Source organism: Neomonachus schauinslandi, chromosome 12, assembly GCF_002201575.2.
Source record: "Neomonachus schauinslandi chromosome 12, ASM220157v2, whole genome shotgun sequence".
Classification (NCBI taxonomy): Eukaryota; Metazoa; Chordata; class Mammalia; order Carnivora; family Phocidae; genus Neomonachus; species Neomonachus schauinslandi.
The window spans coordinates 92295976-92319737 of record NC_058414.1 but is presented as its reverse complement, the minus strand read 5'-3'; the positions used below and the strand labels follow the sequence as shown (position 1 = coordinate 92319737).

The following is a 23762-nucleotide window of genomic DNA, read 5'->3' as shown; positions in this document are numbered from 1 at the left end:
ACATTTAAGTTATTTTTAAGTTTGCAATATTATAAGTAATACCTATAAACATTTATGCATATGTTTTTCCATATTTAGGATTCTTTTTTTTCCTTAAAGATTTATTTATTTATTTATTTATTTGAGAGAGAGTGAGAGCAAGAGAGATCACAGAGGGAGAGGGAGAAGCAGACTCCAGACTTCCATAGAAGTTAGAAATAAGAAGTGGTTTTCTGGCTAGCCCAAAACAGAGAGAAAGAAAAGCAAGTTTAAATACTTGGGGTTTGGGCACCTGGGTGGCTCAGTTGGTTGAGCAGCTGCTTTCGGCTCCGGTCATGATCCTGGGGTCCTGGGATCGAGTCCTGCATCAGGCTCCTTGCTCAGAAGCAGGGAGCCTGCTTCTCCCCAGGGAGCCTGCTTCTCCCCTGCCTGCGGTTCCCCCTGCTTGTGCTTGCTCTCTGTCTCCTGTTCGTGCTCTCTCTGTGTCAAATAAATAAATAAAATCTTTAAAAAATAAATATTTGGGGTTGAAAGAAGTTAGAACCTGAGTCCTCCCAGTTCGGTGACCTATAATAAACAAAAAAAAGAAAGTATACTTTTAATTTTTTAAAATGAGGATAATACCACTGCAATGCAGGTTTTGTTTGTTTGTTTGTTTTTAATTAGGCTCTACACCCAACGTGGGGCTTGAACTCACAAACCCCAGATCAGTAGTCACATGCTCCACCAACTGAGCCAGCCTGGAGCCCCTGTACTTTTTTACTTAAAATATATTTACCAGAATTCAGATTCTTAAGCCATATTTTGGCAGTGTGAGCATATTTCATAATTTCTTTTTTTTTTTAAGATTTTATTTATTTATTTGAGAGAGAGAATGAGACAGAGAGAGAGAGCATGAGAGGGGGAGGGTCAGAGGGAGAAGCAGACACCCTGCCGAGCAGGGAGCCCGACGCGGGACTCGATCCCGGGACTCCAGGATCATGACCTGAGCCGAAGGCAGTCGCTTAGCCAACTAGCCACCCAGGCGCCCAGCATATTTCATAATTTCATAACTCATACTTGGATGATTTGTGGCAAACGCATAGTAACTTTTTCCAGAGAGGTGACAGCAGTAGTTCCAAGCATTCACTCGGGAGGGCTGACAGCGCTAGAACCATATACACACCGGAGCTTAGCGCTCGTATGGCCACCTAATTGTACTTTTTCTCTTTTTACCCTCTACAAAATGGACAACCTAAAGGCAACATATGGAAGTATTTCTGCATTGCAAGTGAGTGATGGAAAAAGCATGGTTTGCAAATATTGTCAAGCGAAAATGTGTTTCCATTCTACGAAGGTGGCCAAATACATCTCTGTACATAAGAATGTTCTGCAGGTGTGAAAACCGGGTTTATAAGTAGTGAGAAGAATAAAAATCTTCAGCTGCCTCTGGCCTTAGGAGCATCACAAAGTGTGGTCTAGCCTGCTGCTAGGCTGCTCTAGCCACAGATTCCCAGTGGCTTCATTTGTCAGACAAACTGACAAGTGTAGGTCAGGAAAATACTGACCAACTTGTTAAAAGAAAGTATTATTGTCCGGTAACTGAGTTTTCATACCCACAGAAAGTTTTAAAATTATTCAGATTATACTTTTTGTCCTAGGCCTCCTTTAGAATGAAAACGAGCCTTGGTATTGAAGTCTGTATAGGGACACAGTACTTGAAGCATTTACCCTTGGGCTCGAGGGACAGGAGCAACTCTGTGTCGATACCGCCTCCATCAGATTTTAGAGGTGCTCTGAAATAGGAGCAGACACACTGGAGTAAAAGACTGCCTTCCAAAGCAGAGGGCGTAGGAGAGTGTTTCTGTTGCCGACTCAGGACACAAGCGGCAGGAAAATAAATATGGATTATGGGCTCTTAGACTGTAGCATGAATTCCCTGGGGAGCTTAGAAATGCATATTCCTGGGGCCCTCTGGCGGTCTGATTCACTGGGTCTGTGGTGGGGCCAGGACTCCTCCCTTTCAGCAGTCCTTCCTGCTTTTTTTCTTTTTTTTTCCATGACAGTTTTATTAAGATACAATTCACATACCATAAAATTCACCCTTTTTAAAGTGTACAATCACGTGGTCTTTAGCCTATTCATTGGTACAACCATCACCACTACCTAATTGAGAACATTTTCATCACTTCTCCCCCCAGCCCCCTGCAAAAAAAACCCATACCTGTTAGCAGTCACTCCCCACCTCCCCTTACCCAGCCCTGGCAACAACTAATCTGCTTTTTTCTTTTTAATTAACATATAAGGTATTATTAGTTTCAAAGATAGAGTTCAGTGATCATCATTTGCACATAACAGTCAGTGCTAATCACATCACGTGCCCTCCTTAATGCCTATCACCCAGTTACCCCTTCCCCCCACCCAACTAATCTGCTTTCTGTCTCTATTGTGTTGCCCGTCCTGGACATTTCACGTAAATGGAATCATATAACATGGTTGGTCTTTTGTCACTGTTTGTGTTTTTTTTTTCCTTCATTTAGCATGGTGTTTTCAAGGTTCATCCACGTCATAGCGTGTACAGTCCTTCATTCCTTTTTATGGCCGAATAATATTCCATTGTAAAGCTAAACCACATGTTTATCCAGTCATCTGTTGACGGATATGGTAAATATAAGAAAATGATATGTGTTCATTTGTTCATTAGACCCTTCTTGAACACTCTTATTTGAAGGGGGAATCTTCTGGGCTCAAGAGCAGAACTCCTAGAAATAGGAAGACTTTGATGGTTGTTAGCAGAAAAATCATTACCTTGGCACCGCCACTGTCTTTGCCCGGTGTGGTGCGCTGGGGACCTAGTTTCTGGTCCTGGTGTGTGGTGTTTTTGTGCAGCCATGGTTTAAGCATTTGGTTCAAGAGTGCAGGCTGCGAGTCGCCAAAATGGCCCCCTGGGTTCTGAGGTGGCGCGTAGCCTTCGCCTTCTCTTGTTCCTCACCCGCTTCAGTCTTCTGTCCTCGTCCAAATGTGAAGAAATAGGTTTGCTTTGAAAATACTCCAATATCAAAAAAATAAAGGTATTATGTAAAATACTAGAGCAATCCATTTAGTTGTTTTTTTTTTTTAAACTGTTTTGCTTGAAGAAGACGAGAATGAAGCCTCCAGAGGCTCGGAGGGAGCTTCACTGAGCAGCTCGACGCAGCCAGAGCCGCTTGGTTGTGACGGTGCCGTTTTTCTTCCTTCTCAGCATAGTTTCTGAAAACAAACACCTTCCACCTATGCTTGCCGTGAAGAATGCTCAGTTGAGAAAAATAACTATTTTTGTTCTGCAGTAATTGTTGTGGTTCCTTCTCAATTTTGTGTTTGCTGTTTATAAACTGATAAAAATAACAGTTACTAGAATCATTAAAGCTGAACAACTTACAGCTTTATTTGCGACACAAGGAAAAACCATTTAAAATTGAATTGTATTAATGTGCAGTCATTTGTGATGTAAATTGTATTTTTTTCATTCAGTATATCAAGTATGACCATCTTATGAATCAAGTGAATATAATGTGTATTTACCTATATTCCAGAATTAACATACTAACCTCAGAGCAGTAGAGGGCACTGGAAAATTATAGTTATGTGTGTTTTATTCCTCACTCCATCTTCTTCCCCTGCCCAAATTTCTTATTTTTGTTTTCACTGAAGATGCATATATTTTTGAGATATAACTCACATAAAATGTACCAGTTAGAAGTGTACAATTTAGTGACTTGTAGTTATTCACTATATATTGATAGTTATAAAGACCACTATCTAATTCCAGAATATTTCTATCATCCCCAAAAGAAACCCTTACTTATTGGCAATCAATCCCAGTTCCCTTTCCCTCTATGGACTTGCCTGGACATTTCCTATAAATGGAATCATACAGTATGTGGCTTTTTGTGTCTAGCTTTTTCACTTACTGTGTTTTCAAAGATTCATCCATATTGTGGCATCTAACAGTACTTCACTTCTTTTTATGGCTAAATAGTATTCCATTGTGTGTATATATTTATATTTTGTTTATTAGTTGATTGACATTTCCAGATTTCACTTTTTATTTAAATCACTGTTTTTGTTTTAAGATTTGGGGAAAACCAGTCTCTCCACCCCTCACTCCCCATGGCTTATACAGGCCCAGCTTGTTTTTCTAGTAATGTCTGAAACAGTAATATCTGAACTTCTTTTTATAGGTTGACTTTGATAGCAACATTTTTGTAGATCATGTATTACCTCCCTGCTGTACCATAAAAACCCCAGCAGAGGGGCGCCTGGGTGGTTCAGTCGTTAAGCGTCTGCCTTCGGCTCAGGTCATGATCCCAGGGTCCTGGAATCGAGCCCCGCATCGGGCTCCCTTCTCTGCAGAAAGCCTGCTTCTCTCTCTCCCACTCCCCCTGCTTGTGTTCCTGCTCTCACTCTCTCTCTCTATCAAATAAATAAATAAAATCTTAAAAAAAACCCAGCAGAGTTAATAGGAAGAATGTTATTAATGTTGGTGAGAGCTCAGTGGCACCCTATATAATTTGTAGTATGATAAATGGACAATTAATCAATGCTCAGAATAAAACATGAACAAAGCTCTGTTACGAGTGCGAACACTCTGAGAGGCCAGGCCTCAGACCACAGGTAGCTGTCTCACTGGGCTCCGGGCAGTGGAGACTACACCGGCCTCACCAGGCTGGTTCCCCAAATGACAGCGGAGGGAACAGAGCAGGCAGGCAGGCATGGGCAGGATTCTGAAGGAGCTGCTTCCCCCTTCCTTTCCCTGGTGGCCGCACGCCCTCCCTCCTTCAGGCACCCTCAGGCTCTCCTGTAAGAACTGTGTTCAGGAGAAGATCTAATATGGTCACTTCCTCCTTCCTACTGGGTGGGGGGGACACTTTATATCTGTTTTAAAATCTTGATGCTCGGGGCACCTGGGTGGCTCAGTCATTAAGCGTCTGCCTTCGGCTCAGGTCATGGTCCCGGGGTCCTGGGATCGAGCCCCCCGTCGGACTCCCTGCTCGGCGGGAAGCCTGCTTCTCCCTCTCCCACTCCCCCTGCTTGTATTCCCTCTCTCGCTATGTCTCTGTCTGTCAAATAAATGAATAAAATCTTTAAAAAAAAAGGAAATTAAAAAAAAAATCTTGATGCTCTCATGGGGAGATACTTGTTTTTTAATTAATGACTTCACCTTTTAGTACTCCAAGGCCCTTAAAAAAAGAAAAATGGTGTTTTCAGAGGTCAGGCTGGAACTTTAAGCCTTCGTGGGTAAACATAAAGGAATTATAAAATAACACAGGTTTTTAATCTGGTAACATCAGGCTGAAGCAATTACATTTTCTGTGGGTCTTTGAGACGGACTAGAAGCATCTCACTAAAACGTATCTTCACGTACCCATCATCGAGCTTCAGAATTGTGTATGACATTTTAAATTGAATTAAAATTATTAGTACTAATTAAGCCCATCTGGTGAATGGGAAGTTCTATTTTTATGGAAAGCAGTTGAGTGGGAAAATGTGTATTTATTAGTCATGCCTTCATTATACCTCCTGGAAACCAGTCGGGATCACAAGGCCAAATTGCCCAGGAAGAAATAAAGAATGTCGGGTTGTGTAAAAATCACCCGAGGCCTTTGATTGACCGTATTTAAGTGCAGCTTCAGGCCAGTGCCCAGACAGTGGGTTTTGGGACGTTGGAGTGGTGCCCCGGAGTCTACCTGCCCAACGAGGTCTGCCAGAGGACTCGAACAGATTCCCAGTGGACCACACTTGGGGAAATAGCTCCGTCTTATAATCCCAGATCTACAAAGTGATAGTGAAGTTATGGTAATATAAGTGACAGAGTACTTCCAATCAGCAAATTAGGCTGGGTTTGTCACCTAATTAATGATTTTTAAACATCACAGGTGAAAAGGTGAAAAGGGAAAAATGCCTTTGTGGAGGCAGCATTTTCTGTTCCTCCGTGAATTCAGAAATGCTGGCGGGCTGATTGCTGAGTGGTGGGGGCATCCTTTGCTCCCTCAGTTCCAGCCCCTGAAGCCCACTTGAACTTGCTTTTCAGAATATGGCATCAGCTATTTCTCTAGAGACCGTGGTTTTAGTCCTCGAAGTTATTAGTGCCCGATGGGAATCGAGTTCACTTCAGTACCATATTGTTTAAGTGCTTCTATGACCTTCAACCTCAGACTCCATACACGGTTCTCTGTGCATGAGACACAATGGCTTTTGTTCCTTTTGGAAAAGCTCTGGCTTTCTGGGAAGTATAGGGAAATTGTTTTCTTTTGGGGAAAGCCAGATGCTAGGGCTGGTAGTGACCCAAGCACAGTCCTGGGTATTCTCCCTGAGGGCAGACGCCGCATCTTACTCATCCTTGAGGCCGCAGTGCATCCTGCACAGAGCCTGGCACCTGCTCCTAGAGCCAGGGAAAGCGGTATGTCTGCTTGAAAGAAGAGGGTGGTGGAGAGAGTTGCTGCTCACGCAGAACAAGGCTGCATCCCTGCGGTTGGCTGTGTGGGTGCAGAGTGCAGGCATGAGGGAGGCAGCGGGGGGAGCGGCCCCTGTCCTTGACATCCAACGGGCCTTCTGCCAGATGCAGGACAGAAGGGCAGTGTCTTTCAGTCCAGCCAAATGGAGAGGCTCCAGAAGCTTTTCTTTCTTTTTTTTTTTTTATTGAAGTATAGTTGACCAGAAGCTTTGTGGAGCGTTATGAGAGAGGCGATGAGTTCCTTCCTGTTCTGAAAGGCCCTTCAGGGCTCTCTTCCATAACGGGAGGGGAGAGTCCTAGGCCTGACTTCTTTAAAGAGCTGGGCTTGCTTTCAGCACTGCCGTACCCCAAAAGGTAGGGTGCCACGTGACTGGGTAAGGGACAGCTGAGCTCCGTGGGCAGTCCTAAGCTCTGCCCCCCTCCCCAAACTCACACCTTCTTGGACCAGCCTATTCCCTTCCTGTCTTTTCAGCTCACCAGGCCCAACCCCCTTCTTTTTAATTTGTTACCCAGAGCTCACTCTCCTTTTCTTTTCCTCTTCCTGCTTCTGGCCTCCCTCTCCTTATTCCCAGGAGTTATATGCATGTCTTGAAGTCCAGCCCTTTGATTTCTTGCAGGATGGGGATGCCTAGGCCAGGAATTTGGGCAGCCACCCTGTCACCTGGCAGGGAAACTCTCCTGGGAGAGGGGATGGAAATCTTGGAACTTGAGAGGGATTCCCTTGAGGGTCAGTGGAAAAGAAATGTGAATCTCCAGTATCTCAGTACTCCTTGAACCTCAAGTCAAAGAGTCACCTCATCCCCATCAGGAGGGACCAGCCATGCAGTGTTCATGCCTTACAGAAGACTTGCATCTCCCATCCTGTTGGCGTTCTCCATTCTCCGATGGGTCTCAGCTTCCTAGCCACGTCCACCTGAGCAATGTCCATTTGTCCTCACGTTGAAGACACAGAGTTCTGATGGGCCTTGCTATTGAAATTATGCATTTTAATCAGCTACTTCACTTCATTTGAATGTCAGGCACTGGCGTGTCATAAAACCACTACTGCGCTGAGGCCACTGCTTTGGCATCCACGTGGTCCTTAATATTTGGCAGGTTGGAGGCGCGTGGGATTCCTGGGTTTGCCAGAGCCACCTACTTTTCCTTAGACCAGACAGATGACCTAGTGGCTACGTGTTTCCTTCCCTGGGTTTGCAGCCGCTGGGAGAGGTTCTTCGGGCAGGGCTCCAAGGCCAAGGACGGGGTGCGTCCATGCCTGCCCGAGGGCCAGCACAGGAGTACCTCTGTGCAGATGTTTCTGCTTTGGCAGGTGGTATATTTCTTGTTTCAAGTAAAGAAACGACTCATGTCTTCTTTGGGGACTATTAGCTCATCACAGGTTTTAGAGAGCCTGAAAAAGTGTCAGGTTGTGCTGGTATTTATGTTTTGCTTACACACACGTGCGCATGCACAGACACATGTGAGATTGGCATGCGGTCTGAATGAGAAGAGGGTGGTTGGTATGGGGTCTGTATCCAGGAGGATCTCAGGATTCTGTGCCCTTGCCCCCTCTCCCGGGTCAGGGATTCTGGAGGGTGTGTTGCAGTTAGACATCCCGCCCCCCCCCCTTGCCCCACTCCCGGGTGGACTCTAACAGGGATAAATAGTTTGGGGTGTGGACCCTAGATTTGCTGTCGTGACTCACTGAGTGTGCATCCCTGTTCCCCCAGGCGACTTGGAGCTCCTCTTGGTGCTGACATGATGACAGTGTGCAGGCCAGCCAAGGGCAGCCACATCCAGACTGAAAGCCTGAGCTACAAATTGGCTGACAAGTAAGAGCTTTTCTCCCCTGAGAGTGTAGACGTTAGCCTAGATTCTCCACTTCCTTCCTTTCTCTACTGCCTTTCCCTCCTCTCTATCCCCACTTCCTTGGACTAAGGACGGGTTCTTTTCCGAGTCCTTGCGATGAGCCTCCTGGAAATCATCCCCACGCGCTGCAGAACCTGAGACCACAGTGGTCAGTGGAAGATCTGACTAGTGTCCAGTTGTTGAGAGGACGGGCCCATGGCAGCTTCAGGCCCTCTCCCCATTCCAGCCCGGGATTTGTTTTCCTAACTACTAGGATGCATGGGCTTTTTAATTATCCTCGAGCCTTACATCTTTACAGCTGCATCTGTCTGCAAAGTCAGCTTTGCCCATCCTGTTTCAGCAGTGCTGTTTTCTCTCCAGATGGAGCCCTTTCCTCTGACTCTCTGTCTCACACTCTACGGTGGGCTTGGTGACCACAGCTCTGCACCCCAGTCCCTGGCCCCTTCTGGGGCCATAGCGTCCTTCTGGAAACAGGACCTCAAAAAATCCTTGGGTGCAACAACCACATGGAGAGGATCCTCTGCCTCTGGCTTCATCATCCTTGCCTCTCGCTTGAACTTCATAAATCCATGCAGTCTTCCAGCAAGCCATCCTTCTTCTTTTTCAGTTTTCACATAGGCCTCCGTGATTGTGAGGTCACCCCAGATGTCTGGGATCTTAGACAATAACTATAATCATTGCAACACTCCTTGCCATTTAGTAATATCAAGAATTAGAATGTGTGCTGTACTCTGGGAATGTTAACATGTATTGACTCATCCACTCATTCATCTTACAAGTATTTTTTGACTATTTACTGCATACTAGGCACAGCAAACAAGATGAATTTGGCCTCTGCACCAGTCAGGTTCCAGTCTAGGGAAGGAAGAGAGAGTTATTTATTTATTTGGCGCAGGGGCGTAGAGGGAGAGGGGGAGAGAGAGAATCTTAAGTAGGCTCCATGCTCAGTGTGGAGCCCGACACAGGGCTCGATCTCATGACCCTGAGATCGTGACCTGAGCCAAAATCAAGAGTCAGATACTCAAAAACAAACAAACAAAAAGAAAGAGTCAGATACTCAACCAACTGAGCTACCCAGGTGCCCCGAGAGTTCTTACTTTAAAATGAAAAAAATACAGCCAAGATTCAAACCGAGGTCCCTCTGACTTGAAAGCCATATTTATCTGTTGTCAATATTGTTAACAGTACATGGGTGGCTCAGTCGGTTAAGTGTCCGACCTGTGATTTCGGTCATGATCTCATGTCGTGGGATCGAGCCCTGCATCGAGCCCTGCATGGGGCTCAGTGGGGAGTCTGTTGGACAGTCTCCCTCTCCCTCTACCCCTCCCCCCACTCATGCTGTGTTCTCTTTCTCTCTCTAAAATAAATAAATCCTTAAAAAGAAACCAGTATGTATGATATATATGATTATTGTTATATCATCCATTGTCATTAAGCAAGAACTAATGAATTGTGTTTTTATGTGTCTGTCCTGTCACCTTGCTTCTAGCACTGTGAGAGTGAGGGCTTTAACTTCTCCCTTTGAACGCTCAGTAAAATATCAACAAACTGATTCTGCTTTTGCTTTTGACTAAAATCTGAATTCATGCTAATGTCCTCAGTGGTGACAGGACAATTAAAAAATGTGTTTCTCTTTTGTAAGCACTCTGTTATGCATGCTAATTGTTTATTTAAGTAAGGAATTCTGCTTTGATAGCTGTATTTAAAATATGAAAATGTGTTTGCCTATTCACAAGTTTCTAATTTATGCTGTGCAACCACAAATAGCAATGCAATTTACGTGTTAACGTTCCAATGGAGGGAGAAGTCTTCGTGTAAACAATTATTAGTCTTTGGAGCAGAAAGCTAAATAGTAACAGGATGCATGAAATTGCTAATTATTCATTCCTCACTGTGAACCTTAACTGGAGTTTCAGAATTCCTATATAGTCAGATCTATATATTCAAAAAATATGCACCATGAAGTTGGTCAGTGCGTCCTTGCTAATCTTGGCACATCCAAGATCACTCCACTTAGTTACGACCTTTGCTGGTGGAAGAATGTTTTGCATTCAGAAACAGATACTCCCGTTCTCATTAGACTAGCTTAAAAATGTTTTCCTGGTTTTCTTTCAAAAGAGCTTTTAACATCTTCATGGCATTGACTAATCCCCTAAAATCACATTTGGAGGCATATCTCCCCACATGTTTGTTCTAGGCCAGAACTTTCAGCGATGATGGAAATATTCTTTTGCTCTGTCCAATGTGGATGTCACATGTGCCTAATGAGTACCATGTTCTACTACTCAGCCATTGTTCTAGGTGCTGGGGATTCAGCAGTAGCCCAGATAGGCCAAAATTCAAAGTAATCCAACAAAACGAAGCAATCCCTGTCCACACGAGAAACCAGTCTAGTCGGGCTCACATTCTAGAGGAGGTCCAATTCAAATGCAGCCAGTAATTTTGGCTTTACCTACTCAAGTCAGGAGAGCTTATGAAGCCCAGAATTAGCAAACATTGTATGACTTATGGCATTGTTCTAATTTTTAAATAGTCATCACAAAGGCCCATCCGTTGATTACAGAAGCGGAGCAAATCTGGACTGTGTAAGCTTTTACCTCAAGAGATGTTCCCTATTTTCATCAGGGAAACAAGCTAACAATAATGATAATAACATTTATTGTACACTCACGACATGCTAGATGCTTAATATGGTCTGCCTCTTTCAGTGTTTTCAGCCACTCTGGTAGATATGTATTATTATTATTCCCATTTCACAGATGAGGACACTGAGGTTTAGAGAAGTGAAACAGTTTGTCCAAGGTCACACAGCTGGTCAGTGGTTGAATTAGGCTTCGAACTCAAGTCGACTGCATTCCAAAATCCAGTAGTTCCTTTCATTCCACAATACTGTCTTCCCAAGAAGAGCAAAGTGATTCCTTAAAATGGTGGTTTCAATGTTTGTGACTTACAACTAGCATATAGTATTTATATCTAAGTTCTAGCCAATCTCTATGACCAGCCGAGAACAATGACTAAGAATCCATCACCCAATGTTTGTCTTTCTTGTTCAGGGTCAAGGTGGAAGGTCCAAAGGCTGGGGAAGACCCTCGAAGGCTGCCATTTAAGTCCCCCATTCCTTTCCCAGAGACTGATCAGGATTCACCCCCCAGAAGAAGCTCATTGGAAAGTCTCAATAACCTGATGCTAGAGTCAAGAGTGGACTGTTTTCAGCAGAACATGTTCAGCTCAAATATGATCATCAGCGACCCAGCTTCAGATCTCAGCGCTAAAGAAGCCAGCAAGGCGGGCAAGAGGCAGCTCAGTGGCATTCAGAACCCCTGCCCTCCTGCCCGAGGCGGGGCCCTGCACAAGCCCCTCAGCATAAAGGACAAGATATCCGAATGGGAAGGGAAAAAGGAGTTGCCTACTCCTGCATCCGGCAGGAAAGCAGATGGGCAGGAGGACTACCTGATGTCCTGTGTGATGGGGAGGAGAAGCAGTAATGGTGTGAGAGCATGGGTCACGGAGGTTCAGGATGGAACCAGGCCCGAGACAGAGAGCAAAGAAAATGAGAGGGATAAAGGGGTCGTGAAAGTTGGGGGACAGGATGCAGAGCCAAGGCAAGACCTCAGCCAACCAGCCGGGCAGCTGGCAACCAGCTTGGGCAGAGGCCGAGAGCCCAGGCTGGGCAAGCAGCGCTTTCCAAACGATAGCCTCTCCGTGCTGAGGCAGGTCAAGAAACTGGAGCAGGCTCTGAAGGATGGGTCGGCGGGGTTGGATCCCCAGTTACCTGGGACTTGTTACTCCCCACACTGCCTGCCAGATAAGGCTGAGGATGGGCCTGCCCTTCCTGAGAACCGTGGGGGCGGGCGTGGCTCGGAATTCAGGTCCCACCACTGGGACCTGGAGGCCAGGGAGCCCGCTCCTGAGGCCGCAGAGGAAAGGAAACGCTCCTGCAGGAGGCCCTGCGACCAGATCCTGGAGGGTGTGGACAGGAGCTCGGAGGGCTCCCCTGCAAAACCCTTCATCAACCCCCTGCCCAAGCCCCGGAGAACGTTCAAACACGATGGAGAAGGGGACAAGGACGGGAACCCAGGCATCAGCTTGCAGAAGGATAAAAGGCACCTGCCTCCTCTGCCTTCTCTACCTCCCCCGCCCCTGCCCTCCTCCCCCCCGCCCTCCTCTGTGAACAGAAGACTATGGACCGGGAGGCCGAAACCCAGTGCTGACCACAGGTAGGTCACGGCTGACTCTCTGCTCCAGTGGTTTATGCGGCATCACAGCTGCTCTCAGGCGAATTACTGGTTTTATTAAACGGATGGATCTTGTAGTTGGTCGAGACCGTTCATGGCTTGAGACAGTGTATTGATGAAACCCGGAGACGTGATAAGCGATGCCTGTGTTTTGTGTTCTCTGTTCTCAAAGTGGGTATTGGCTTTGAAAATGTACCTTTTGGACATGATAAGTACTCGTATTTCTGCCACTAACCAAGACTTCAACGAAAACTCAGTTAACTCTGGCAATGGACTAATTCATGCTAATTGACACTCATCTGCCACTACCGTCCCCCACTAGTGCATGGTGCTTCCAATATCCCCTGGCTCCTTTCTTCATGTTTTTTCTTGGTATGAGCTCTAGAAACACAGCCCGGGTCTGCCTCGGCCCTGTCGCCGTCTATCTGTGAGACCTCGAACAAGTTGTTCGACCTCCCAAAGCCTCTGTTTCCTCGCTTATACGTAAAGAGGCACACCCTAAATATTTTCTAATGTCAAAATCGTACATCAGATAATAAAGCATGTGCACGCTTGAAGGTCAAATTTGCGTGTTGGAAACCATTTCTTTCCTGCTTTGAGAACTAATTTCTGGCCCATTTCTGGGATGTGCTAATTGGTTTGATCCCCACTAATCTGGAAACCAGCCACAGAGCAAAACTCAAAACCATTGTCTCTGCTCTGGTCACCCATTCTGCACCTTCTGTTTTCCCCTTGACTCCCTGCAGTTGGGCTTTTGCCACTTATCCTGAAACTGCTCTTGACACAAGGCCACCTGTGACCCCCCATCTCACTAAATCCAGTTGCCAGTTCTCTGTTCTTTTCTTTCTTTTAAAGATTTTATTTATTTATTCATAAGAGACAGAGAGAGAGAGAGGCAGAGGGAGAAGCAGGCTCCCCGCTGAGCGGAAAGCCCGATGTGGGACTCGATCCCAGGACCCTGGGATCATGACCTGAGCCGAAGGCAGACGCTTAACCATCTGAGCCACCCAGGCACCCTCTCTGTTCTTTTCTTACATGACATCTCTTGGCGTTGGAGGAACAACTTCACTCCCTCCCTGGAAACACTGCGTTCACTGGGCTTCTAGATCACCTACTTTCCTGGGGGTCCTGCTTTCACACACTGCTCCTTCTCAGTTCCATTCCCCTCTCCCTCCGAGTGTCAGAATAACACCCCCAACACACCATCCTGGGTCAGAGCAGACACTTCTCTCTTCCATCTGCCTCACTCCCTAAATGAGCTCATTCAGTCCCATGGCTTTAAATGTCAGTTTCATGCTTATGACCCCCACATGTATCCCTACAGCCCTGGCTCCCTCTTCCAGTGAAGGTTTGCAGAGTCATCCCCTGCATGGGTCTCCATTTGGTTATCTAATAGTTTGGACTGAACGTGTCCAAACCTAAATTCCCAATCCAGCCACTGCTAAGCATCTCCTCCCCAGATGATGGCCATCTTATTAAATGGCATCACCCTTTGTTGCACTTAGGCCAAAACCTAGGAGTTTTGTGATTCCTCTCTTTTTCACACAACCCTAATCTAATTTATCAGCAAGCTGTTCGGTTCTAGTTTTAAACATTATCTTGAATCTGACTACGTCTGCTCTACTCTGCTAGCAGCTTAGTTGTCTCGTATCCACCTCCCACCCCAAGGTACTCCTCCGTAGCAGCCAGAGCAGTTTTCTAGAAATACATTCGATCACGTCACTCTCCTACTCAACACGATCTGTCAGGTAGGGTTGTTTCGGCTGCAAAAAACATAATTTCTTATGTTGTCTTCCAAGGGAAAAAGTTTGCATATTCCAGATAGGTAGGTAGGTAGGTAGGTAGATAGGTAGGGAGAAATTATGTCCTTTAAAAAAAAGAAATCATGCTATATATACTGTTTTTTACTTAGGATATCATGGAGATCTTTCAATGTTACCACTTTTTTTTTCACCTTCCTTTTTTATTTATTTATTTATTTTTTAAGATTTTATTTATTTGACAGAGAGAGAGCACAAGCAGGGGGAGCAGCAGAGGGAGAGGGAGAAGCAGACTCCCCACCAAGCAAGGAGCCTGATGTGGGGATCATGACCCCAGCCGAAGACAGACGCTTAACCGACTGAGCCACCCAGGCACCCCTTATGATTTAAAAAAAATTTTTTTCGGGGCACCCGGGTGGCTCAGTCGTTAAGTGTCTGCCTTCAGCTCAGGTCATGATCCCAGGGTTCTGGGATCGAGCCCCGCATCGGGCTCCCTGCTCAGCCAGGAGCCTGCTTCTCCCTCTCCCACTCTCCCTGCTTGTATTCCCTCTCTAGCTGTCTCTGTGTGTGTGTCAAATAAATAAATAAAATCTTTAAAAAAAAATAAAACTAAAATAAAATAATAAAATTTTTTTTTCTTTTTTAGAAAGAGAGAGAGAGCGCTTGAGTGGGTAACAGGGAGGGAGAGGGGCAGAGGGAGAGGGAGAATCCTAAGCAGGCTCCAAGCCCAGTACAGAGCCTGACACAGGGCTCCATCTCACGACCCTGAAATCAACTGAAACCGAGTCGGATGCTCAATTGACTATGCCACCCAGGCACCTATACATATTTTTTTACTAGGAGTTTTAAAAATTAGGATTGAATGTTGGATTTTGTCAAGTTACTTTTCAGTAGCTTTATATGATCATATGGTTCCTGTCCTTTGACCTATGAATAGTGACTTTATATCCTAATATTAACCCATTCTTACATTTCGGGAATGAACTCCCATTTGGTCCTGGTTTGTTCCTCTCTTAATATACTGCGGAATTCTGTTTGCTAATATTTTATTTAAGATTTTTGTGTCAGTATTCCATAAATGGGACTGGTGTTTACTTCACTTTTATTGTACTGTCTTTACCAGGCTTGGATATCAGTGGTATGTAGGATCTATCGAAGAACTTAGAGGCTTCCTTGTTTATGCTCTGAGAAAGCTTGTATCCATCTCCAGTTCTAAATCCTTTCCCAAACTGGTGCCAAAGCCCACGTGCCTAAGTACTGGAGTGACCTTTCTGCTCATGACCCCAGTGTGTCTTGACAGTAGCTCTTCCGTGCCCTTTCTGGGCTGTTCCTCCAGGAAGGCCCCCTCTCTCAGGGGCAGGTTGCTTCTGAGAAATCAGAGTCTTTCCCCTGTGTCATCACTGGGCAGACAGATCAACCTGGTGAACAGTTATTCCCATTATCTTTTCTCTCGTAGCTACCATCTGCTCTTTGCAGTCTTCCAGCATTCTCTTTAAAACCAGCTAAAGTTACTTAGTTTCAGTTCAAAGATGAAGTTTTTCTTGGCCAATTTGAATATGGTTGCATCAGCTGTGTTTTAAGCATTTTGGCTTTGGATTTTTCCTTTTGTTTAAAATAGTACAATGGGGGTGATTAGGGCACGATGTTCATTTTCTGCTTTAAAAAAATAAAGTGTACTTTTTATTGTGGTCCTATCTCTTAACAAAAAGAAGAGGCTCAACTCAGAATTTGGCAGACTTACTGCCCTCTCTGAGGCAGGAGAGCCAAGCCAAGGTTGAAGAAAGAAATGATTAAGGATTTTGAGGTTGGGAGGGTTTAGAATTACATGGCCAGGCTGCACACTTCAGAGAATGTATTGGGCTTATTTTCATAGGCTGATGAGTCCAGTTCTGAGGGAGCCAAACCAGTGGACTCGGATTTCCAGTTTGAGAAAATGTCTTTCTTTTCATTCTCTTCCCTTTTTTCTCCTTTCTGTGTTCTCTCCCCTTCCTCCTTTCATCCCTTTCTCCTTTCTTCATTTCTCTAAAGCCCCAGGAAATTAAATGCAAGGACTTGTGCCTTCGATCCTAAAATGGGAAATGAGAAACCCTTAAATGTCAGGAAATTCCAAAGATAAGGTCCCTACAGCAGCACTCACTTGGTTGTGTATGTTCTGTGGCATGTGCTGAATAACTCTGGCAGGAATGCCTTAAAGCCAACATTTAACAAGGAAAGTTACTATTTTGTAAGTGTAAGCAGCACCCTGAATTCACATGTATCTATATGCCCCAAATGTTTGAACTGGAATGCAGATTTTTTTTGTATTATGTTATGTTAATCACCATACTGGAATGCAGATTTTTAATTTTAGTTTAATTTGATCCTATGATGGAGTTTTTAGATCTTTATGAAACCAAATAATGATGTTGACCAAAATTTCAGCTTTTCAACTAATTATTTTGGCATTGTATAGCTTTAGCATAGGACTTGGAGAACTTTTGGAGGATGTGAAACCTTGGTCATTATATGGCTGCCAAATCACATGCCTGCTGTTACTGATTCAATAATTTCCATCTTCTGCAGGACTGACTGGGATCCCCAGAGTTGTCTGGCTGGACAGCATCCCTCAGCTCTTACCCAGTTAGTGGCTAAGTTAACTTACCAGCCACACTGTGGTCTGTCCCTGTCATTATGAGTCTGTCCCAGTCAGCATGACATCCATGAGGCAACTCTAACGGCCGTGTCTAAAAACTAAGTGTGGAGGGGCGCCGGGGGGGCTCAGTCGGTTAGGCATCTGCTTTCAGCTCAGGTCATGATCCCAGAGTCCTGGGATCGAGCCCCACGTGGGGGCTCCCTGCTCAGCTGGGAGCCTGCTGCTCCCTCTCCCTCTGTCACTCCCGCTGCTTGTGCTCTCTCTCTGTCAAATAAATAAATAAAATCTAAAAACAAAACAAAACAAAACACAACACTGAGTGTTTAGGGGCACCTGGGTGGCTCAGTCGGTTAATTGTCTCACTCTTGGTTTTGGCTCAGGTCATGATCTCAGGGTCATGGGATCGAGCCTTGTATTGGGCTCCATGCTCAGCAGGGAGTATGCTGAGATTCTCTCTCTCCCTCTCCCTCTGCCCCTCCCCCCACTTGGGCGTGCACACTACAAGCAAGCCTCAGTTGTCTTTTAAGAAATTATTCTGTCAAATTGCTTTAAAAGTTTCTCAACACAGGGGCAGCAGCCTGGTTCAACCTGTAGAGCACGTGACTCTTGATATTGTGGTCGTGAGTCCGAGCCCCATACTGGGTGTAGAAATTACTTTAAAAAAAAAAAAAAAGCAAAAGAAATTTTTTAAGTTTCTAAACGTTTATTCTCAATTTCTGTACCTGTCGCATTGAAATACCAGCCCTGGCCCACAGATTGCACTTGGAGCACCGCTCCCTGACGCTGCAGAAACCAAGTGGTATCCTGCAAAGAAAGGTCCCAGGAAGTGGTTAGGTTTTACCAGAAACTCACTAGTGAGCTTCAGGGAGCCGCTTCAGTAAAGGGATGCATACAGACGCCAGATTGAGAAGATAAAGGGAAGAAAAACCAGTGAGGTCCAGTAAAGGAATAGTCAGACAGCCTCAAGCTCGTCCCTCCTCCGCCCGGCCCCCCAACCCACGCCAGTTTAAAATGTTGGCAAGGAAGGTGAGAAATCACAGAACTACGAGGGTCATTGCTTCCAGTGGAAGTTTTTCTAGGGGAAACCTGTGGGTGTTTAAAGAGGGAAAGAAGCTAGCCGAGAGGAAAAGATTTAAAATGTAAGAAATCCCAGGGGCGCCTGGTGGCTCAGTGGGTTGAGCGTCCAACTCTTGGTCTCAACTCAGGTCTTGGTCTCAGGGTTGTGAGTTTGGGGCCCACATTGGGTGTGGAGCCTACTTAAAAAAAAACCAAGAAAATAAAATTAAATGCTAGAAACCACCAAAGCGAGGAAGGCAGGCAAATGGCTCCTGCCTGGCACTGCCCTCTCATCACCTGGCACTCACCACCCTGCCCCTGCAGTGCAGCCTTGCCGAATGTGTGTGTCCCTCCACAAATGCACCAAGTTCCCTGTGGCCCTTTCCTTTTCTTGGAACACTCTTCCCCCAGCTGAGGTCTTTCTTCTGTCCTCCAGGTCTCAGCTTTAATGAGTGACTTTGTCAGCACTACCTTCCTGATGCATCCCCAACCTAAAATGAGGCCTCCTTGATAGTCTCACTGTGCTTTTCCATCACTGAGCTTAACACAGTTTACTGTTCTGTTTATTTGTGCGTGCTCTGGTTGAATGTCTGTCCTCCTCCCTGGAATGTAAGCTCTTTGAGACAGGGACCCTGACTGTTTCAGTCACTCCTTAGTGATTGAACCCTGAGCACAATGCCTCTCCCACAATAAATGTTCAACATAAAACATTTGCTACATAAATAATTACTAGCACCACAACAGTAATAGCAATAGCTAACATTTGTTGTGTGTTTGTCAGGTGCTAAGGACTTTACACACGTTCTCATTTCTATTCTTTGGACAATGCTCTGAGATAATTGCTGTTTTTCAAGTCAGGGCAGTGAGTTTCAGCCCAGTTAAGTGGTTCGTCTGAGGTTAAAAGGCTTGTGAATGAAGGATCCAGGATCTGTATGTAGGTGTGTTTAATCCCCAGGGGCCAGAGAGACTGGAAGTGTGGGTGAAGAAGTGAAGACATGATACATTTCTCAGTAGTCAGCTAGAGTTTACCATGGAGCATGCAGAGGACACTGGGCTAGATGTGCATGCACAGAGCCACAGGAGGGTTATGACCATCCTCGACCAGGAGAAATGAAGGGCTAGGACCAAGTCACAGCCAGCTGGGGGATGTGCCCTGATGAGTGTGGGCAGACTACGTGTTCACCTAAACGCCATTCAATGAAGGCCTGTGTGTGTTCGATACAAATTTTTGACAAGTCTGCTGGAGGTAGAAGAGGAGCCTCCTGAGCCCGAGTGGGCAGCGCAGTTCTGCTCCAACTGGGGGTGGTGGGGGAGTTGTGGGTTACTTTGGAGAAGGATAGGGAGAGAGAAGAAAAAAGAGGAGGTGGACTGAACCAGTGAGGTGGCTGAAGTTCTGTGTGTTTCACCATATGGTCTACCTCATGGCCTCCCAAATGTTCAGTGAAGCTACAGAAATCACAGAAACTCAGGGTGAGTGGCTGTGTGTGTATGTGTGTTTGTCTGTGTGTGTGAGAGAGAGAGAGAGAGAAGGGGCTGGACTTCGCATTAGGTCAGCACCAGCAGGACAGGGACAGCCCCTGTGGATGTAGGCGGGGGCGATAGCCAGAGAGTGAGCCGGGCCACAGACAGAGAAGTACTTGCACCCATCTCTGAGGGGTGGGGGTGGGGGGCTGGGGTGTCTCAGCTGGCCTCTGGGTTTCGTTCTGATAATAACCACTCAAATGAGAGAAGTGGGGAGGTGCCCAGGCCTCTCGTCCACTCTGAACTGGCCATCGCTGCTCCTTTCCCATCATGAATGTGTGCTCTGTAAACATTGCAGAATATTTAAGAAGTCCAGAAAAAATGAAAGTGAAGAGAAGCCACAAGCCATTCGTCCTGAGATAGTAGCTGTATATTTCACTTCCTTCTCTTCTGCTTCTTTTCTATGTATATACTTACTTCCGAAGTTGGGATTGTACTTTATATATATATATACTTTGCTACCTTTACTCGGCATAACATAATAAACATTCTTCCAAATAAAGCCACACTTCTTATTTAAGGATTTTTATACCTTCTTACAAGAAACAGAGTTGATTTCAGTAATAGAAATTTTTGCAGGAAGAAAATTGTTTGGTATACAATCTCTGGACCAGCCTAATTTGATTCGAGTTCTTGTTTGTTTTTCTCCCATCTTGTACAAACCAGAAAGTCCTATGAGTTTGAAGACTTACTGCAGTCTTCCTCTGAGAACAGCAGGGTGGACTGGTATGCACAGACTAAGTTGGGGCTTACACGCACTTTATCAGAGGAGAACGTCTATGAAGACATTCTAGGTAAGAGGCCCACGTGCAGTGTGTGGGGATGAGTTTGTCTGTGAGAAAGGGGAGAGAGTGCTTGAAGCACACACACACACACACACACACACACAGAGTCTTGAAGACGTGTACGCAGATGAATGAGACAGCTGGGAAGGGTGTGGGAGGGGGACCCACGAGGGACATGTGAGAGCATGGGGCCAGAAGGGGAGTGGAAAGGCTGCTGAGGAACAGCCACGGGGGCAGCACGATGCAGCGGGACACGCTGGAGACATGGAGTCTCGGTGGCCGTGATTGAATCTCGACTCTGCTCTATTGATGCTCGTATGATAACGAGCTGGGGACTGAACTTCACTGAACTTCGGTTCTCTCATCTGTATAATTAGGATGATGACAGCTACCTGGTAGGGCAGGGGATGGGAGAGAATGGGATGTAAAGTACCTCGTGTGTCACAGATGCTCAGTAAAGTGTAAGGATTACTGAATGAAGGAAAACTCGGGCCACCACCCTCTCCCGGAATCTGTAGGAGTGTGGCTGGCAGTAACAGGGCATCAAAATTCAGACTTAAGTGAATGTCTACTATTAAAACATAATGTTGGCCTTAATTCTTTTAAATTCTAAAGTGGAGCTCAGATTCACAGAGTTTGTTTGCATTTAAATTAGTGAGTCAAATACTCTGTAGGGAACATCACAGTTTCACTGAAGTGTGAACTCAGCCCAGCATCTGCTTGTTGGGGTCGAAGGCGGTGAGTCGGGGAAGAAAGGAGCTGGTAAGAAGGAGAAACCCATATGCGACCACATGCAAGGGGCAGGTAGGGCATATACACACATGCATACGTGCATGTAATCACCAATACCAGAGAAAAAACTCCATGGTGGGAGGAAACATGAGACCTGAAGAAGGGCGCTTATTTAGCTGAGCTATGAATTTCACCATAGATGATCTGAATTATAGTATCCAGGTTGTGGAGATGGGTTGCTGCCAAAGTAGTAGGCTTCCCAAGTCCGAAGTGGCTATGAGATCTGGTCTTCAGTGTGTACCTGACAGGGAAGCTCTCAGAGACAGAGAACAGAGGACCCCGCTGAAATAACAAGGGAGTTTGTTGGCTTATATGACCAGAACTGGCCTGTTCTCCCCGTTTCTTATCTCTTGGGTTGGCTCAATGCCCAGCAGGTGTCCCATGATCTCCATGACAGGTGCCATCAGCTCCCTGGGATCTGTACCTTTTGGTTGGGAAGGAGAGCCCATGTCCTGTACCCAACAAAAATCCTGGGCTTCACTGTGACTCTGACTCTGACGAGACCGGTTTAGGTCCCTTGTTCACCTTCGTAGCCCAGGAGTGCCATGCCTTGGTTGGCGTAAGCTTGGGATAGGAGCCCTTCCCTGAACTGGACACTGAGGCAGGGACTGGGGATACTCAGATTGGCTAAAGCACTGCAACTCAGAATGGAGTTAACTCTGTACATCTAAGAATGAGGACATGGGAAGTTACCCCAGTAAAAATCAGGGTCCAAGAGGAAGGCGATGAATGGATAGCAGGACATCAGACATCCCCACAAGGAGAGACCAAGATATTGGGTAGATATCTGATAAGGAAAACTTCCTTAATGTTCCCAGTTCCTGACTTGTTTCCTCTGACCACAGATCCACCAATGAAGGAAAACCCTTACGAGGACGTTGACTTACATGGTCGCTGCCTGGGGAAGAAATGTGTCTTGACCTTTCCTGGTTCTCCCACTTCTTCCATTCCTGACACACCCTCCAAGGTATGAGTCCCCCGGGGAGCAGTGTGGGGAGAGGGGTCCCCAGCACGATGGCCCTGAGCAGCCTGGAGTTCTGGGTTACGCTGGAATGCCAGGCCACCCTCACTGCTGGGCTCCTGGATGTGCGTATCAGCTGCCTGCCTGCTCTTCTGCCTCTAGTTTTCCTGGAACCCCTCTGCTCAACCAAGCATCCTGAAATAATATTTTAGCTTCTGGGTCAAACTGAGTAAATAAGATAGTACACCCATATTATACAACTATAAAGAAGAATGTCCTGACCTAAAACAAAGTCTAAAATATAAGACTGAAAGTTCTGGTGCAGAAACAGTACTTTTATAGCATGCTACCATTTGTGGGGTTTTAAATAGAAAAATACACATATATGCCAACTCATATATGTTTGTGTATGTAGAAGATTATCTCTGTATGGAAACCTAAGAATGAGTAAGTGGCTACATCTGTGGAGTTGTTGAGTCAAGGTCAAGGTAGAAAACTGACATTTTTTACAGAATATCCTTTTGAACCTTTTGGAATTTTGTACTATGTACATAGAGATAATACAACTATAGTCATGTACATGATAATTTCAACGCTTTGCCTACAAGTCTGAGTTCATATTCCTTAGCTTGGCATTAAATAATCCTTCATAACTGATCCCTGGGCACCCATTACTATTGAATTTCCTACATTTCCTACATACAAAACTCCCCTCCAGCAAGAGCCAATTAATTGCCCCTCTCATACTAGAGGCCCAGGATTGGCAAACGTTTCCTCTAAAGGACCAGAAAGTAACTAGACAATCTCTGTTGTAACGACTCAGTGCTGCCATTGTACTGCAAAGCAGCCATAGACAATGTGAGACAATATGCAAACCAATGAATGTGCCGTGTATCAATAAAACTTTATTTATGGACACCAAAATTTGAATTTTGTGTAATTTTCACATCATGAAATATTACTTATTTTCTAATCATTTGAAAATGTTTTAAAGATTTTGTTTATTTGAGAGAGAGAGAGTATGAGCAGGGCGGAGGGATAGAGGAAGAGGGACAAGCAGACTCCCCGCTGAGCAGGGAGCTCGACATGGGGTTCGATCCCAGGAGCCTGGGATCGTGACCTGAGCCGAAGGTAGATGCTTAACCAGCTGAGCCACTCAGGCGCCCCTCCAACCATTTAAAAATGTAAAAACTGTTCTTAGGTCATGGCCTATATAGAAACAGATGGTGGGCCAGATATGGCCCACAGGTTGTATTTTGCCCACCCCTGTGCTAGGTCATTTCTATGTCTGCCCTTGGTTCTTGCCTTTCTCTCCCCATCCTTTAGCACCCAGATCAATCACTTCAGGAAGCTTCTAGGCTATTCCAGCCCCTGGAACTTCTTCCTCTCTTACTCAGTGGGCCAAAGTGTTCATTTTATACCAAATTGTGTATACCACATTGTGATATCTCTTACTTTGATGATTTGAAATCTGATTTAAGTCATAGAATGTATCTTAAAAACATCTCCCCAGCTACATTATGAATTCCTCAAGTTCCTCAATAATATGTTTCTTTGTGTCCCCTATACATAGTTGTTATACAATGTATAGTTGTTCAAGAAATTAAGTAAAGGAAGGCCAAATCCAGGCTGCAAGTATCAGTTTAAATCCCACTGCAAGGATCTATTTCCAGCCTAAGAAAGGAAGCCACGTTCCCCTCTGGGCCCCAGGTGAGGACAGC

General features: G+C 45.5%; 1 protein-coding gene across 1 annotated transcript in view; it reads left to right on the top strand.

Moving 5' to 3' along the window:
• The first annotated feature begins 6767 nt into the window (after positions 1–6767).
• DENND2A (DENN domain containing 2A) overlaps positions 6768–23762 on the top strand; it is a 69042-nt gene continuing 52047 nt past the window's right edge. Inside the window, exons 1-5 of the mRNA XM_021692865.2 lie at positions 6768–6805; positions 8161–8262; positions 11353–12516; positions 20170–20297; positions 21926–22047. Coding sequence (XP_021548540.2) covers positions 8189–8262; positions 11353–12516; positions 20170–20297; positions 21926–22047 — 1488 coding nt within the window. The 5' untranslated portion in view covers positions 6768–6805; positions 8161–8188. The remainder of the gene's footprint in view (positions 6806–8160; positions 8263–11352; positions 12517–20169; positions 20298–21925; positions 22048–23762) is intronic.